Source organism: Hyalella azteca, unplaced genomic scaffold (genome assembly GCF_000764305.2).
Source record: "Hyalella azteca isolate HAZT.00-mixed unplaced genomic scaffold, Hazt_2.0.2 contig9432, whole genome shotgun sequence".
In the NCBI taxonomy this organism is placed as follows: domain Eukaryota; kingdom Metazoa; phylum Arthropoda; class Malacostraca; order Amphipoda; family Hyalellidae; genus Hyalella; species Hyalella azteca.
The window spans coordinates 35,517-54,188 of NW_025939504.1; the positions used below are offsets into that span (position 1 = coordinate 35,517).

The window sequence follows — 18,672 nt, forward strand, 5'->3', positions numbered from 1 at the left end:
GTCATTTGTAAAGACTGATTACGTCATGCAATTCTTATTATTTGTATAATAATTGCTGCTTTAAATGAATGAGGAGGAGTCAATTATGAGTACATTTATATCTTACTCTGAGCAAAGATAAATTCCGGAATTAAACACAATCCGCACGCATACGTTGAGACAGGTAAAACACAGTTTAGATAATAAGCTTGGGAAGAGCGCCATTTGGCAAGATACCATTAAATTTTTTAAGTCCATAATACATTTTTCTTCTTTTGAGAAACGGGAAAAGTCTGCATGTATTCCTCAGACAACCTACTCAGAGTATGGGGCTTGCAGGTCAGGAGACTTACAAATACCGCTTGACTTTTTTGTGTATTTTCTCATTTATGGAAAAAAATGTCCTATTATGCTCGTCATTTCCGTCCGTCTGTCTGTCCGTCCGTGACTTTATGCACGTTTTCGTCGACGAGAAAATGCGCTCTCTGTCACTCACAGCAGTGAGTACTGAGTTATATTTTATCTTGCCATTATTTCTTAAGACTTGGCTGACTCGGTGACCTGGTGTTGCTCGCGTGGGACCCGTGAAAACGCGGCTGCTCGACAACCCCTGTTTTCCTGCACCCGAACACGTGCAGGAAAGCCTGTACGAAGCGTCTGTTCATGAAGCAGTAGGTGATGGGGTTGCAGCACGACGAGGCATAGGCCAGTAAGTGCAGGAACGAAATGCCGATAGATCCTAGTCGCTTGTAAATCTCTTGAGGAATATACAGGGCAAGGATGTTCACAACAAATATCGGTGTCCAACACACAAAAAATTCAAAGACCACCACAAAAAGCATCTTGGTGACACGCTTTTTTGCCAGAATACTTTTTTCTATGTGTGATGTCTGCATTTTCTTAGTTCTCGGAGGAAAAGGCATCGCATCAGTTTGGTTGAATTCCGCAAAATTGCACATCATTTCATACGTTTCGTCTCTCTTACATTTCTCCCACTCGCAACTTGAGCGCCCATTGTGGGCGTAACGATTTAACTGCGTTCCTAATTCGTCTGCAAATATATCCCCACTTCTTATGGGAGTGCGTTGGTCAGATGCACAACACATATTCAGGTCTAATCCGCTCTCGGTAGGTGTTATCTCAGTTTGTTTCCTGAAGGCCATGTTAGGCCGTCTGTGATTACCAGCATCTTTTTGACGACCCAAAAATGTGACTTTTTGAGATAATTTTCCAGACTGATTGGTCAAGTCGCATTCAGATTTGCTGTACTGTCTTATAATTGTCGGCGAACTCCTAGTTTCAAGGTAATGAATTCTGGATGCGAGTTCACGATTAGATTTTGGAATAGCCTTTAGAAGTTCGCTTGCACATTGAGACCTGAGCCCAGAAGCGCTCAACTCGTGCGTCTCAAGATCCTTGAGTCTCCAAAGAACTCGAGTTGGTGGAGACGGTTTCGCGAATGCTTTCATGCCCTTTTGTCCAGCATGTGAAGTAAAGCTTCCTTCTTTGCGTTCTACCAATTCAAATATTTTAACACCTTGCTGGTCGTCGAGGTTGTCAGCACGAAACCGATGCTGCTCGAAATTATGATGTGCCGCCTCAAAAACGTCAAAGTCCGGGCTGAGGTACCCACGCCCTGTTCCAAGATTTTCCATCGACTGGACGCGATCAGGTGGAGAAAATTTAAAAGGCGAAAAATCTACCCCATTTTTTAAAGCTAAGTTACATTCCTCCGTTGAGAAACATTTGTTGTCCTGTGGTCGGTAGTAGCTGGAGTGTTCAACATTGGAGTGACATCCGTTGCTGTCCAGAAAACGGTTGCAAAAATGACACATGTTTGTTTGCACCGGAAACTTGCGAAACCTGAAAAAGTCAAAGGAGAACGCCATTTTAGAGAAGAAACAGCTCGAACAACGAGAGAAATAAGACGTAATAACCAAAATAATATTAATTACCATGCATCGATTGAATAATGTTATCTAATTTCAAGCTCGAGATCTTTGAGATGTTTCACTACTTACCTTATTGCAATCTTTGACTTTTGTTTCTCATTGCGCTTTGATCGAAGCGTTTGTTGAACTTCTGACATGCTCTGCATGCTGCTCAAGGCGATCACTGAAATCAATGAAGCAATTATACAATTTCAAAACAAATAAATGCAAACAAATTATATCTCATTCGACTCAGTTCGCATTGAAAGTTGTTGGGCAACAAAAAATCAATCTATTGTGTTAACATGAAAAATATAATTAAGACGCAAGTTTATAGGGGGTAACTTGAGATGATACTTATAGAGTGGAAGGAAAAAACGGCTTCATTTATACCAAAATATCAGCGCAACATGCTAGGCAGAATGACGGAAAGAATTTAGGCATCAAGCTCTTTTTGGCCAATTTTACGATTACTTAGAACCTTAATTAAAGTCATAATTTATAGTATTTTCATCAAATTTTGCATAATTTGCTAAGATTGAAAAGTATTCTTTCTAAATATGTGTTAGATGTATTGGGTTCGAAGCGTGTGAATTCGCGAGTTTCTCGTAACTTCAGATGATCAGATCGATCGATTAAAATCGGTTTCTGTAAAACAAACCTTACAATGGTAAAAATTATTGATGATATATTAATATTGCACAAGGTGTTAACATACTAACCAAAACGCTTTGTTTCGAGTATGAACATGTGAGGGCCTGTAAATAAAAACGACTGTAAATTCTCCGAACATGATTCCTATCTAAAACACGTACAAACAAAATTTTACCGGCAACCAGGCAAGTCGAGAGCCAGCTTCAAACTAAAATCGACTTTTAATTGATCCTCAATATATATTACCACATATTCTCTTGTTTCTATAATGTTGGCTTCCTAACTCCAGTGTCCTGACCTCTGCCGGAGTCCTGCTGGAGGCGGATGCCGTTCCAGAGCGTGACGCTGATGCTGGCGTAGGCGACGGACATGACGACGAGAGGCAGCGCCAGCAGCGCTACGCTCAGCGCCAGTGTGAAGCACCGCTCCAGCTGCAGGGACGGCCACGCCTCCCGACACTTCTGACGGCCTGCAATGGTGCATACATTCGAGTTATAAGCAGCGCAAGTGCGGCCTGCAATGGTGCATACATTCGAGTTGTAAGCAGCGCACGTGCGGCCTGCAATGGTGCATACATTCGAGTACTAAGCAGCGCACGTGCGGCCTGCAATGGTGCATACATTCGAGTTATAAGCAGCGCACGTGTGACCTGCAATGGTGCATACATTCGAGTACTAAGCAGCGCACGTGCGGCCTGCAATGGTGCATACATTCGAGTTATAAGCAGCGCACGTGCGACAGGCAATGGTGCATACATTCGAGTTATAAGCAGCGCACGTGCGGCCTGCAATGGTGCATACATTCGAGTTATAAGCAGCGCACGTGTGACCTGCAATGGTGCATACATTCGAGTTATAAGCAGCGCACGTGCGACCTGCAATGGTGCATACATTCGAGTACTATCAGCAGCGCACGTGCGATCATCCGCGGCCTGCAATGGTGCTTACATTTGAGTTATCAGCAGCGCACTTACGAAATTCCGTGGCCTGCAATAGTGCGTAAATTTGAGTTATCAGCAGCACACGTTCGACCTTCAGCGGCCTGCAAAGGTGTGAAAATCGAGATTATCTTCGGTAAACTTGGAAGCGTTTAAGGCCTGCAATAAAGCCCACATAAAGGTTATCTGGAGGGCCCTTGGGACCATTTGGCCACCTGGAAATTGCAGAGGCTCAAGAACGAAACTGCACTCGGATCACATGTAGCAGTAGATCACAAGTGCAATAAATATAGACATGAGTAGACGCAAGTTTATGCTTGATATTTCTAAAGATAATTTATATTGCGATTCAGACTCTGATCTTGCAAATTCATACTCAGCACTGTGTGTAAAAGGGCACAATATTGATCAACTCTAGGTATAAATTACCGATATAATTACTGTGTGTGGAAAATTTGTGTCCAGACAAAGGTTTTCGGTCGCGATTGCGAGTTTCGTTCTTATTATGTTAGTCTTTTTTCTGTTTATTTGTAAAGGTAAGAATACGTAGAATAGGGGCTTCAACTAGGTTCTTCAATCTGTTTTGTTGCATGCTATTTGAATTGAATATATGTCATATATGATAATTAGTTCTTTGCTTTATTCAATAAATTCTTTCAAAAGATAATACACATTAATTTAATTCGAATTCTACATTTAATTCGAATTAACTTCTGAACTGTGTGTGCGAAGAAAAAACTCTAGAAAATTTCTTCCGTTAAAAGTTTGCAGCTTGACAAATGAAACTCTCAGCTTAATGTTTTCTTAATTGAAGTAAGACCTTTTGCCGTGACGCTGCAAAGACTGCTCCGACTTTGGTCTTGATGTCTGTTTTTTGCTTGATTGCGAATTGTTGCAGAGTAGGAAGCCGAACGGAAACGCGAATAGACAAATTAATCTTCCTGGACGCAGCTTAGAACTCCTGCGAAGTCAGCTTACGTGATGTTAATTAAAGTCTGTCGTGTTTCATTAGCAAAAAGATCTTAATGCTGTGCAAAGAAATAAGGGAAAAAGAAAAAAACGCAGCAATTGACAAATTGACATGAACTGTAATTCTCGAGTCTGGGTACCTGTTGAAAGATGTTTCAATGGTTCGTTCACAGATAAGAAATACAAAGAAATCGTGACACGGAAGTTAAGAGAGAAAATCGTAAGAACAATTGTTACAAAATAGATAACATGCACGAAATGAAGCTATACCAAAGCCAGCAAGATTCGCAATCAGCAATTAATGAAATAACTGGCCATGAGCTGTTCTCTAAATTATTACTTCGTTCGTAAAAAAATGTGCTAATATTTGTTGCAGTAAACGGACAAAACAAGAGTGATGAAACTTCCTGGAAATACGGCTTGTTAATTAGAGCTGCTCGATTCCCACGCAAGTGCCATTTATCAATTAGAGTTATAGTTGATAGTTAATATGTTGCCATCAAGGTGAATTGCATGAAAAAATGACTACTCGAAAACCACGCGCCAATATCACTCGGGGAATGAAAGGCTCCGTAATAGTTTCATTAATAACTGAGAGCAGCCGACAAATTAGATTAGGCCTGTTCGAGCGGGGAGAACATTAATGGTAGATAATTTCTTCCATTGTTCGGTAAGAAGTGTAAGGTTATTGTGAAAATTGTAACTTTTTACATTGCATGGTTCATGGGATTGCTATTCCTTTCTCATTGGCAATAAATTTAAATTTTTTTGGTTGTCAATTAAAATGGATTCTATTAGATATGGAGATTAGTTATTAATATTAATTAACTACCTTTGATTGAGTGTTGATAATCATCAAATTAGGTTTTCAGGCTAAGACTGACAGTATTAGGACAGAGCATATGATAGATTGGCTGGCAAGTCTAACCTGATTATGAGAATCCGTGTTGAGACTTCTCATCGCATCCAGATAATGAAATGATGCAATTCCCTGCAATTAAGTGAATTAGTGTACTAGAGTATAGCTTATTGCATGGAGAAGATCACGATAGAATGGCCGGAACTCTAGCCTCCTAAGCAATAATAGAGCAATATTTAATATAGCAGCAATATAGCAATAATTTGACTTCTAATATTGCGCACTTCTCGAACATCATTCCGTAATTCTCCTGAGTACTCCAAGCTCGAACCTCATAATGCTATTAACGCTTAAGCCAACACTCACCTGATATATTTTAATATTCGTTTGCTCAATATTAAAACGTCTTTTCATAATTTGTACATCGCTTAATACTGTTATAAATTTATATTGATGTTTCTAGTTATTTAGAAATCATTCGATAATTTACCAAATTGGGAAATCTTGAGCATGACTTTCGACATTTGATGTAATGCGCTGCAAATTTAGCTAAAATTATAGTCTGTGTAAGTTATAAGCTTAGTATATTATCAATCAAGTGGGAGATGACGAGGACTTTTAACTTGTAACTAATATAAAAGTTCACACGCTCAATTAAAAGTGCGGCATTGATCAATCTGGTAACAATTCGTATGAGTTCAATACGGCACTCGTGATATCCGAGTGTCTGGTATTATTGTACCTGAAGTTTTGAAAACTTTATACATATTTGAAAACTTTCCTAATAAAGTTTGTATGCGCGTCAATGGCGCACGAAGCCATTAAAGTTGCCAGTGGTGGGAAATTCATGGTCTTCTAGCTCAAAGTGTTTGCAATTCTGCACGAAGTTTAAGGCGTTGAAAAGAAATTTGAAGAAACTCGTTCTCACGCTGATAAATCTACCAATGCCGGAAGACTGATGCCACTTAAAGACTGATGATACTTATAGGTAGTAATCAATAGCTACATCGGAATTTATGGATGGTTTGCAGAGTTGGCTGCTTTTAAATACTAATAAATATAATAACTACTACTACTTAATAATAATAATAATGATAATAATAATAATTATTAATAATAATAACTACTTAATGACAACTACTTTTCAATACTGCTATATAATAAAATCCTGGAAGCCCACGAAATATCATCCTGACATGATTTTTTCACGAAGTTTCACTTCCTGGGTTTCCGTGTAACATTGCATTCACTAAAATTCAGAAATTAATGCAGAAGCAGCATTTCGAAATTGTCCGCGATGTAGAAGTACTGTAGTAGGACGTTCATTCGTTGTGCATAACAATACTTTGGTCATGCTTCTGAAATTATGATGTACATAAATTTTTATCTTGACAATATTTTAGTGACGTTAACCGAGTCGATAAGGTTCGTAGAACAAACTAAATTTATTTTAAAATTTGCAACGGCGAAAGGTGTAGGTAGGGATACGAAAGGAGACGAGTCCGGTAGGATGGGGTAATCAAATATCGTTCCCACTAGTGACAGTCACGATCATGCTCTGAATGAGAAAACATCGCGCATTCGATTTCGAGTCATGCTTTGGTAATGACCAAAATTGGCTGAAACCCTCGGCAGACGCCGCGCTCTATAGATTTGGCTTCATGTGGCTTCTTATTATGGGATTATTTCCACCGCCATCGTCATCGTCATCATCATCATCATCATACAGGAAGCACATTGGAGTAATCATACGGAAACCTCATAGGGCATCCTTCTCATTCAGCTGTAGCATTTTCGCAAAACAGTGCGAAGTCACAGCATACAAATTTGCTTCCAAAATTCAAGCCAAGATTCAACTCACAATTGAACTATTTAAATTACAAAAATTATTCAATTGAATAAGTATATCGTTTTAATTTAGTAACAATTTTATCTATGTTTACTTCTATATACGAAAATATTGTTTAAACAAGTACATAGTTCTTATTCATTGGAAGTATTAAATGATATTCTTTCATCTTTCTAAGCTTTGTAATTGTCTAATTCGGTTTTACACTGCAAATTTATATAATTATATTATTGTAATATCAAAATTTCAATTGATAATGGAGATGTGGTATCCGAAAAGTTTTCGATGAAAACTTCATGAATTTTCAATTTTAGTGAATGTCAAGAATAATCAAGGATATATTTTCTTCTACTTTAATAAATCTCCACCATGTATGCCAAGTTTGCGCCATGTATGCCGATTTTTAGCGCATTTTCTCATTTATGGAAAAAATGCACTATTGTGCTCGCCATGTCCGTCTGTCTGTCTGTCTGTCTGTCCGTCCGTCTGTCCGTGACCTCAAGTTTTCGTCAACGAGAAAATGCGCTCTCTGTCACTCGCGTACTGCTGTGAGTACTGATCTAATTTTTTAATATCCCGGGATTCCAATATTGAAAAAATATAACTCAGTACTCACTGCATGCAGTGAGTGACAGAGAGTGCATTTTCTCGTCGACGAAAACTTGAGGTCACGGACAGACGGACGAACAGACAGACAGACGGACATGGCGATCACAATAGTGCATTTTTTCTATAAATGAGAAAATGCGCTAAAAATGTCAACTTAATATCCAGACAAGACAAGCATCCTAGATACGAGCTTATTCAGTCCCATTATATATCCCCTATACATAACCCTATATAAATACATATATGCAGTCCCTATATGTTTATATCTTCACTTTTCAAGCCCACAAAGTTTGACCAATATATATATATATATATATATATATATATATGAGAAACTACTGATTTATTACAAAAACAAGAAAATACAGAATCTTGTAATGAACAATAACCCCTGCAAAAAAACGGGAGTTTTCCAAGAGACCAATGTAGTCTATAAATTTTCTTGCAATTGAGAAGGTTGTAGACTTCTCCCCAATATGGACTACATCGGGCTCACAACTACGACATTAAGCCGACGTCTCACGTGCCACCTTCAGTCTGGTGGACCAAAGAACCACCTGATGGAAGCCCACAACGAGACCATCACTCGTACGGTGCTGGAAGAATGCACCAGCGTCGTCATGAGATGCCCCGACGCCAACCGACTCATGATAGCTGAAGCCCTCATCATTAAGGATAGGACCCCAGCCATCAACCTTCAAACTACTGGATTTGTCAGAACCTTGAGACTGTTTTCGGAGTAATTTTCGGTGCTTTGATTCTAAATTATTTTGTGATTTTGTAATTATTCCTAACAATTTTGATTTTTGAGTAGTATCCTATTTACTTGACTTTGTACTTATGTCGGCGCTAATTTCATCACTCAATGCGCCTTTTAACTTGATAATGAATGATAGAAACATTCGAAACGTCGTTAACGAAATAAATATGTCCATCGGTAACCTGATTTTTGATTTGCCAGTTCAAACTAAAAATATTGTTCGATATATTGAAAAAAACTAATAAGAAAATTGCGAATAAAACAAATTCTCTGGTCTTCAATGAAACCTGCTTGAAGAAGAAATTCTGCCAGCCTATACTAATATATGAGAAAAGACACGTGTGAATACGTTATACTGAATTGTCGAATGTAGCTTGGAATTTTCACCGAGTCAAGAGTCCCCGCACGCACATATAATCTGGTCCATTTATTGCCTCATCCTCAGCATCGTGGCCTCTGGCTCAACATGCAAGCCCAACTCTGCAGTGAAAATCCGGCAGATCAGGACATGAGCCTTTGGCAGTGATGGTTTTGAGAGCGTGTGAAGGAGCTGCCATATGCAGATTTGCGAGCCTGAGCGCATCGCAGTAACTTCTCTTTTATTTCATTGCTTCCGCAAGGCTGGGTCCAAGTGAACTGGGAACGTTCTTTTTTTGGGGCGTTCTTTTTGCATCAAAACAACGCGAACGTTTGGCTAGTTAATGTGTAAAAAAACCTTTTAATTCAACTACAAATATTAAATTATTTTCAAATCTATGTGCTGATGCTACTAAATGACTATGTAGGTGTAATTCCAACTACGTGGTAATTAATTTTTAGTAGCGGTGGTAATTGGTGGACACTCTATCTATCCTCTACACCGCAAACCAAATGATAGTCGAAATAACGATTATGAATAGAATTTCTTTTCTTACAACTTGAAACTTTATAGATATTCCGAACATTTCGGTAATAATATGATCCTCTAAGAACTAAATTTCTTGAAGAAGATTGTTCAGCCCGAATAAGACGCCATATTGACACTCCAGCAAGCGGTCTCAAGTTCCGGTAACTTAAGGTCAGCTTGAAGCTGCTGGAGGGACCGAGGCACGCCACATGATATGTCATCTCGATCGGTGTTCCTGTTTGGTGTCTGCATTGAGCTTTAAAATGAACTCTGGCTTTGTGGTTTAAAATTGTGTTATATAATAAGAGGAATCTTGTAATGTGATTGATTACCTTGTAACAAAATTTCAATTTAATCTCAAGCTAATATCAAGTTGAGAATATAAGAGTTGAGAATATAATAATATATTTAATTCTACCAACTATGCTTTAAAAATTAATTTGCAATGAATGAGTGCAAATTATTCCATCTTGATAGGTTCTAAAATGTTACAATAACTTGTTAAAAGCCATAGAAGCAAGTATCGATGTTTAAAAAAGTAAAGCAGCACGTAGAGACAGTGAAGTGTGAATGAATTTTGAGGGCCGAGATGGCTTCTGATGTATTCGCTAGGAATGAGTCATGAATTGAATTACAATACATCAGAATAGTAATTAGAATATTTTGCACGGACAACTACAATGTTAATGATCATTCAAACAAGTCAGATTTATACAGGGAGTGTTTGATTACCTATTGTAATTACTGGCAAAACCTCACTGATGCAACCAAGTACATGAGATCCACTAGGAAATTCGAGACTTCATGCCGTATAGAAAGGATGATGCATCAATATCAGCTGTGAAATATGCCAGCGAATCAATGTTTACTTCTAAGCAATAGTGTGTTTATAGTAGATAGTCTGCATAGACTCAATAAGAGCATTGTCGGTAAGGTTTCAAACAAGTGACTGAAAGATGTTAATTTAGAGCTTAATCTGGGGTAACAATCGTGAGCAAAAATTCAGTGGCAAATTTTGTTGTGATTGATACTGCTGCATTGCATGAGTGAACAAAAATGCACAACAATACATTACCTGGCGCTTTCATGCAAAGTTATCGGAGAGTCACAGTCGAACTTATATAAACGTAGAAATAGTCGGGTTAATTGTTAATTTCATCTATCTTTTATTGTGTTTTCATATTTTGTATTTTGATGCAAGTGTTTAAATGCATACAAATTTCTTTCTTATGATGAAGAAAACTTATGCTTTAAGTAGAAATTTTGAATGATTTACATGAGACTTGTTCCTCGCTTGGCGAAGATCGCGCTAGTATAGTTAGGTAAGAAGCTATAAGGTTCAAAGCAGTATTCACAATACAGGCAATATACTGAAATTTAAGAGATATTGAAGATCTAATCAAGATTTCATGGTTGTGATAATGACATAGCTAATTATACGAAATAAGTAAGTTGGATACGACTAGACAAGTCAAGTTATTCTGGCAAGCTTGATTAACCTGTAAAATTGGTTATATCGGCGGGTTTATTTTAATTCTTATCCAGCAGGGCTTCCTTAGCAATGTCAAGCTTTCCTGCAGCATAGCACGCACGAATATGTTTAAAATAAATAAATAAACGCTGATGCGCATCATGCGATCTTGTACAGGTCTGGTGTCACTCGCACGGTAGATTGAAAACCATTTTTGCTCCTGAGGAATGAGAATGCAATGCAATTCACGCCTACACGTTTTTGTTCTCCACTGCTGTTTCTCCGAGAAAAGTTATGTTAGTCAATTAATTTTTCCTTAATTGAACTCTCTTCGGCGAATTCATTTCTCCTAGCTTGCTGAATAGACGCAGAATCCTAGAGCTCTGCTCTCAATGAAACTGAACAAAGGCCATGATTAATTAAAGTCCGTCCTTGTTCAACAAATAAATACAATCTTTTTGCTACGAACTTTTATTCTATCATTAGAACTTCTCTGGAATTCACTCGGTCTATTTCTGGATAGTTGCTCCATTGACATGGACGGAATCATTTATTTATCGTGTCTGTCGTTATTCATTTGGACAATGGTTAAAATTCGTTATTCATTTGGACAATGGTTAAAATGTTTATCTCCCTTCACTGAAACACGTTCAATATTTTCAATATCACTACAAAAAGTTGCCTCCACGTCGACACTTTCTTCACGTTTCGCAAATTCTCGCAATGAATGTTTTTCGATAAAATAATGACAACACTTCTGTCTGCTGCGCGAATAATCTCATTCCTACGTTTTCGACGTTCATCGCGGTAAAATTTGATGGGGCAGAAATACTGAACCGAAAATCGTCGTTGATCCCAGGCCGTGTCCAAAACAGCCTCAAAACGCCGCTTTGGCGCACAATATTTGAGTTAAGAAAGCACTCTTGAGAGCTCGTCGCAGAGCTGTCTGAGTGCTGTCTGAGAGCTTGTTGAACGGACCTGGGATTTAATGAGCTCATTGCTCTCTTGAGGGCCATACAGGAGTCATTTATAAGTGACTAGTGGTTCCGAATCGTTGCATGATTCAAATAGTAATGTACCTGTTTTAAAAAACTGTATTGTGTGCTAAAACGACGCTGACGTTCAGCTAAATCAAGATCAGTGAATAATTTCAGAAGAAGGAAACCAACGATGTCAACCTTGGCTACGGTTTCCTAAATGTCCACGTCTTTAACAACGTTGATATATTTTTCCACAACGGATTAAAGGAGAAGAATTATATAACGCAAGCTTGGATCTAAAATGTTACTTTGGTCTCGGTTTAACTTAAAGAATGATGAATAATTGTTATATGATAAATTCATCAGTGAACAATGCGTGAAACAATGCTTTGCACGAAGCTAACGCAAGGTAACTGTGAACAAAATGTGTGCGCGAGTCTCGCGCACTCCAACGATGTAGTGAGCATCTTTCGTTACATTCAAGTTTTTTTTTTTTGTGATGAACGGACATGCGAAATTTTGGCATTTGTCTCGATTAGTCCTTCTGACACGTCCAATTAATGGACCGGATGCTGATTGCAAAAAGTTTTCAGATTGACGTTATATTTTAGGTTGACATGGATTTAAAACGCAGATCGATATTCAAAAAAAGCTTGAGACAATAGTTCCAACGAGTATGTACTCGATTCTGAAACATACAACTTAATGAATATATGTAAAAAATATTTTTAAAAACCACGTTTTTCTGGTTTTTACAAAACTAAAAATAATGAAATAAAACAAATAAAAAACTGTTAAAAAACCACGTTTTCTTAACGGACAAAAAAGAAAAACATTTACTCTTACATAACATTTAAGTTATGTAAAATGTTTTGAAATGTTATGTAACAGTAAATGTTTTTTCTATTTTGTCCGTTAAGAAAACGTGGTTATTTTAAGTTTCTTGATTTGTTTTATTAATTATTTTTAGTATTGTGGTTTTTGAAAACGTGGTTTTTGAAAATATTTCTTATATTTATTTATTTTCTACTTTTTAGTTAGCAATTTTAGCAATTGAAATCAATTTCCAGGGTTGGCAAGTGAGGATGTTCGAGAAAAACTCAATTCCAAAACCGTGAATTTTCATTTTTTTAATTTTTTTTTCTAAAAAAATTTAAATTATTATTTCTGATGATCAAATCTTGAATTGTTAGGCAGCATAAGCATGCATGCCAAATTTAAAGTTTCTAGGATGCTCTCGAGCTCTAAATTAAGGTCTGAATTTTTGATGACAGACAGACGCGAAACGAAGTCAAGAAAAACGTGGTAAAAATGAACAAAACCAATCACATCATGACGCAATATACCGGAGTAATTTGAAAAATATATTTCAGCAAATAATATCGCTCACATTGATGTTGGAGTCGAATTTCAATACGAATTTTAGTGCGATAGTATCCGTGCATAAGCATGTCAGTGTCAAAGCAGCTGAGTGTAGTTGCAGAGGATGTGCATCTAATGTGCGGTCTCGGGTCTGTGGTAGCACAGCTCAATCTTCGGTCTACTGTGAGTAGGAAATTTGACACTAGCAAAATTACACAGTTTCTGTGTTATTTTCGTTGCACAATTTTCTTAGTAACTCACCCAATATGCCACTATTACTTAATAAAGCGATCAAATGGCCTATCTCACCACCATCTGGAGCGATGTTTCATTTTTGCGACCCACAAGACGCATGAACAATATTCTAGCTAATTTGATCCAATGTTACTTGTGCAAATCGCTTACTACCTTTTTCTCTTCAAATTCAAATTTTTATCAGACTCAGCATTTTCGGAGCGGAATGTTTGCGCTTCAACTTGGCTTACTGAATGAATTGTAATCTTAAATTAAGCTGCTGAATAATTTATGACCAAAAAACCAAAAGCCTTCTAGGTGCTCACAGTCACAGTACAGCACGCGGGCATAAAATCACCACCTTTTCGGCTGTGAGATGAAAACGGCTGTATCTTTAATTTTATTGTAATAAATCGCTCTCTTTTGGTAAATGCTCGCAAATTTTATTGCGTAACTCAAGCGCAAGTTACACGCATTTAAAACATTTATTCTGAGACTGCTGCATATATTGCAGCTGAAATTTTGTGAGTAAAGTTAAAAAATAGAAGTGCCTCACGACCAGGTTTTTTAGCAGGTTTTTTTGGACAAATTCCGCAATTCAGTCTTTTACAATTGCATTTGTCCACAAAAATTTATGATGGCAGTACGACCTAATTAAATCTTAAAATGCACGGAAAAAAAAAAGAATTTTATTTTTGCACTGAAACCTACGAATTTACTAGCATATTCTGAATTATAGGCCTTTTTATCCGGTGACATGGCCGTTTTTAGGCCATCTGCAAGCGCTGGTGCGTCGAGCCGCATTTAACGCGTTAAAGGCAACATCGTCATAACTCATCAAATATTTATTTTTCTACGAGCCTTTCAAATATGCTTGTGAAGCTTTATTGTTAGGACGCAAACAACACAGGATTGCAATTGTGCTCCTACCGAAATATTGGGATTATACAGAACAAAAACTGATACGTGTATTCACTCTAATTCGGTATTCTCTTAATATCGAATGCAACGATGATGTAGCAATAATACATCTCGAATAACAAAAAAATCAGGTTTTAGGCATGTTCCACGTATAATAATTCACTAACGACAAATAAATACAGTGTTCATGTTTTTAAGTTTAATTCGTTTTACCTGGGGTCAAAACGGGATTTGGTTAGTGGGATGGATTGAGAGATAATAAAGGCTAGAAACGTGATGAGGATGTGGGTGTTTGAAGTCGTGGATAACATTTGGTGCACTTCAAGTCCATTGGGACAAGCCATTCTAGTTCGAGCGTGGGCGACTCATGCGTGAGGAGTGGAGGAGGGGAAACATAAGTTAACAAGGGAAGTGGCAGATCTTAACAACAGAGTAGAGACAACAAAAAATGATAATACCAAATCGTCCACATTAACACGCATTAACGGTTTGCTAACTGCTAAATCCGAGCAGGAAGACCGAAGTGAATAGGATCTTGCCCAGCACAGTGAGTGCAGAACCTCACATCGCCTGCCAAAGAGACATTTACAACTTCTAGTGTCGGGTCAGGCTGTGTGGTATTGTGTGCTGAGAAAAAGTTTGTTTATGAAGGCACCAGTTCCTTGTGTGGTAGGATCTGCATAGGAAGAATCGTACCTGTAACGCGATAACTGACATAGTGACTATTATGGGAGTGTGGTGAGGTTGCTGGTTATAGGTTTACGCTGTGGAATCTCATGCATGCTTTTTGTACGACAATTCCCCAGAAAATTTTCAGAGACGGTGTTCGTTTTGGAGGGTCGATTTCATTGTATATGTTAGATAAAATGAATTTATTATAGTGGCTGGAAGGAGAGCTGCCCGTGCAAGTAACCGTAGGTTAACCTGCGCTCCGAGTAAACTTATACGGTGGTAGGAACTTGGGGGTTCATGGCAGGGTGAGTTGACTCAGGAAAAGAGTTATAGCCAGAATGTCATTTGTCTCTGTTCTGATTTTTTTCTTGACTCATGCCTGGTAGAGATCAATTTTCAGTCTACGTTAACTTCCTTCACCTTACCATCAGCCATTATTATTCAGAAACAAGTTTCGCTTACTTTTCACTTGTTTTTATCGCATGTCATGATCTGTGTTTGATAATACGGGAAGAGCTGAAGAAATTTATTAGATTGGTGATGGTCGAAAAATTTGCCCATAAAGCCATAATTAAATGTGTCACATGCTTTTCACTTCTCGGTTCGTCACGCTATGTGCGTGAGGCAATTTGGATGTCAGAATGAATTGATACGGAGTCAGCATGGAATAAGCACGTGAATAAGTTGGAAGTTAGCATGGGGCCACATGGGGTCAGCACGAGAATAATCAAGTAGTCAACCTAAAGCATCCTTGACGACTCGAGTGTCAGTACGAAATGTGTGACGTGCGAGGATCCACTCGCGCCAAGTTTTGGAGATATTGTTATGGTGGAACTTCAGAGGTTTCGTGAGTTCTGACTTATTATTTCGTAAAAGTGGCACATGCAATGCACGCCGACCATACTTGAGTAAACAAAATCTAACTTTTCATCCGACAATGTTAAGCAAAGGTACTTGTGCGAGTTCTCAGAGCTGTCTATTGCCGTCACCGAATTGGTTCCTTCGCACCTCACTGTGTTCGAGTGAGCTGAGTTGACGTAAACTTTTCACCAGAAGACTGCTTTGTTTCTTACTTCGTTGTTGCGATTACATGGCTGAGATTGGTTGGCTTAGTACGACAAATACTAAATGAGTCATGAATGATTAACAAAATTGAATTCCAAAGGACAAATTCATGAACTGAAAAATAGGGATCCGCTAAAACGTTGAGTAATTCACTACGAACTTTGAAACTGGAGTGTAAAAAAGAAGCGAAATTGTCTTATTTACTTGCGTAAGAGTCTGCAACTAAAAGATAGACATAAGAAATTATAATAAAATTTTGGCAATATTTCAACGGAACAATATTGATAGCATGAATTCGAGAAAAGTGATAGAATACTATCATAGCAGTTTAATTTTTTTGCCTTCTAGAGGTAAATTAACTTTACGCATGACCATCCGGGTCTAGTCGGATTAAGCTATCGTTATTTTAGCGAGTTTTCATTTTTTGGATAGTTTTTTTTCGCAGATGGCGCGTGCATGCAAATCCGGTCTTGTTCCAAGCCCGAGAATATAACTGGTAAAAATGATGGAGAGTGTAACCCTTTGTCTACAGTTGCATGACTCGCTAACGACCTTATTTGCATATAAAGACCTTACATTGCATTACGAACTTACGTTCCCTGAGGAACTAATTTTTATTGCATAAGACCTTATATCGTTTATAAGAGTCTTTCATTGCATAAGGGCCATGCGCATTGCATAAGGGCCTTACAATGCTTGAGGGCCTTATAATGCATAAGGACCTTACATGGCATAAAGTGCACGTTGCATTACATAAGACCTTAAACATTGCACAAAATAATCTTACTGTCAAATACTAAACAAACTCACCGGAGTTGCCGCTGGGCGAGAGTTCTGATGTCGCTGCGATGGGCGTCATGGCTACGAGTGCGAGGAACCACACGAGGCCGATGATCTTGTAGGCGTGGGACAGCGTCTGCCACCCACGGGACTTGAGGGGCTGGCAGATGGCGTAGTAACGCTCCAGACTGATGGCCACCAACGTCCACACCGACACCGCTATAGACACCGCTGTGGCATGCGTTAGTTATATATGAGTTGTTATAGGAGTAAATGCGTTGTTTATACGTGTATAATATATAATAACTTGTTTAAGTTGTTATACATATGCTGTTATATATACGCTGTTATACGAGTAAATACGTTGTTTATAAATGTAATAATTTTTGCGTTGTTTATTTATCCGTTGTTATACAGTATACGTGCCTACTTTGCTACATATACGTCTTTTATATATACGTTATCCATACGATGTTTATGCCTACGTTGTTATACATACGATGTTTATTCATACGTTGTTATTTGGATTGTTGGATTGTAGTTTATACAGGAGCTTATATCGCACGAATCGTTATTTAGATTACAGCATCGCTGCTACGTATAGATATTTTTACATATTGGAAACTTTGCCACAGTGGTCGAGCCATTGTCGAAACAAAGGCACTGCATGACTAGCCAGATCAAGAGTATCATTCCTGATGATAAAATGTAGAAGAAATTTGGTAGTACCTAACGATCAACATGTCACAACAATAGCCAACCTCTCCGTCTTAACATCGCAAACTGTATTGCATAACTTCTAATTGAAATAAAAATGTAGCATCCTGAAGCTTGAAAATTCCACCGCTGAACGAGCGACGAACGATAATTTATTCTTTTTACAGCATTTCTCTTCAACTTAAATTTTTGTTTGTTTGTTTGTCTGTCTGCTACAAATTTTATAATCGATATTTATCACACTTCTACCTCTCCAATCGATCTGAAAATTTGCACACTTGTGTAAAGTTGGAGACAAATCATGAATCAATTGACAGAATAAATAATAATTTTGAAATTTAAAAAATTATATTTTTTATATTAAAAAATTCAAAAAATTATTTTGTCTGCTACATAACTTATAATCGATATTTAACACACTTCTACCTGTCCAATCGATCTGAAATTTTACACACCTGCGTAAAGTCGGAGACAATGCATGTATCAATTGACAGAATAAATAATTTTGAAAAATGTAAAAAATTGTTAATTTTAAAAATAAAATAATAGAACTAATTTTTTAATATTTCATAAATCATAATAAAATTAGAAATTCATTGTACATATGTAACACCGGAAACACTGGATTCTTTAGAAGTGTTGTCATTTAAAAGTAATTTTTAAATGCATATTATTTAGTAAATAGACACTCGTCACGTGTTCACGGGAGGAACTGCATGTTTGTGCCTATGCACATCTGGCATTTGCATTGTTATTATAGATGTGCATGCCTCTTTTGTAAACATATTAATTAGACAGTAATTTTTCCATCGCTGGTTTCTTTAATTTCTATTCGACACGTTTGAAAAATGATTCACGTTTTAAAATTTAGCATCAAAGCCTCAATAATGAGACTCGTTGTGGTAAAAAATAATTGCTGAAATTCTCCGTATTGATTAATTTATTTTCGGCTCATAAATTGCTTCCAAAAACGCCCTCAATTAATTGAGATTAAAATCAAGTGCCTTGTTATTATCCTGCTTGTATCATGAAAAATG

At 37.6% G+C, this 18,672-nt stretch overlaps 1 protein-coding gene across 1 annotated transcript; it reads right to left on the reverse strand.

Moving 5' to 3' along the window:
• Positions 1–496: 496 nt before the first annotated feature.
• Positions 497–17,565, reverse strand: LOC108675218. Its single transcript, XM_047882023.1, has 5 exons — positions 17,544–17,565; positions 16,949–17,149; positions 2,863–3,033; positions 2,001–2,094; positions 497–1,842 (listed from the first exon to the last, which is right to left on the reverse strand). Exons 1-5 carry the CDS (start codon positions 17,563–17,565, stop codon positions 510–512), a joined length of 1,821 nt encoding a protein of 606 aa, XP_047737979.1. The 3' UTR covers positions 497–509.
• Positions 17,566–18,672: the final 1,107 nt, after the last annotated feature.

What these genes read in the sequence shown, in the direction of transcription:
- LOC108675218 (XM_047882023.1), bottom strand. Translation starts at nt 17,565, where the DNA reads ATGGCTCGACCACTGTGGCAAA. An exon ending in CCAGCAGGACTCCGGCAGAG is followed by an intron (nt 2,095 to 2,862) that starts GTCAGGACACTG and finishes CATTGATTTCAG; the next exon opens with TGATCGCCTTGAGCAGCATG. An exon ending in AAGTCAAAGATTGCAATAAG is followed by an intron (nt 1,843 to 2,000) that starts GTAAGTAGTGAA and finishes TGACTTTTTCAG; the next exon opens with GTTTCGCAAGTTTCCGGTGC.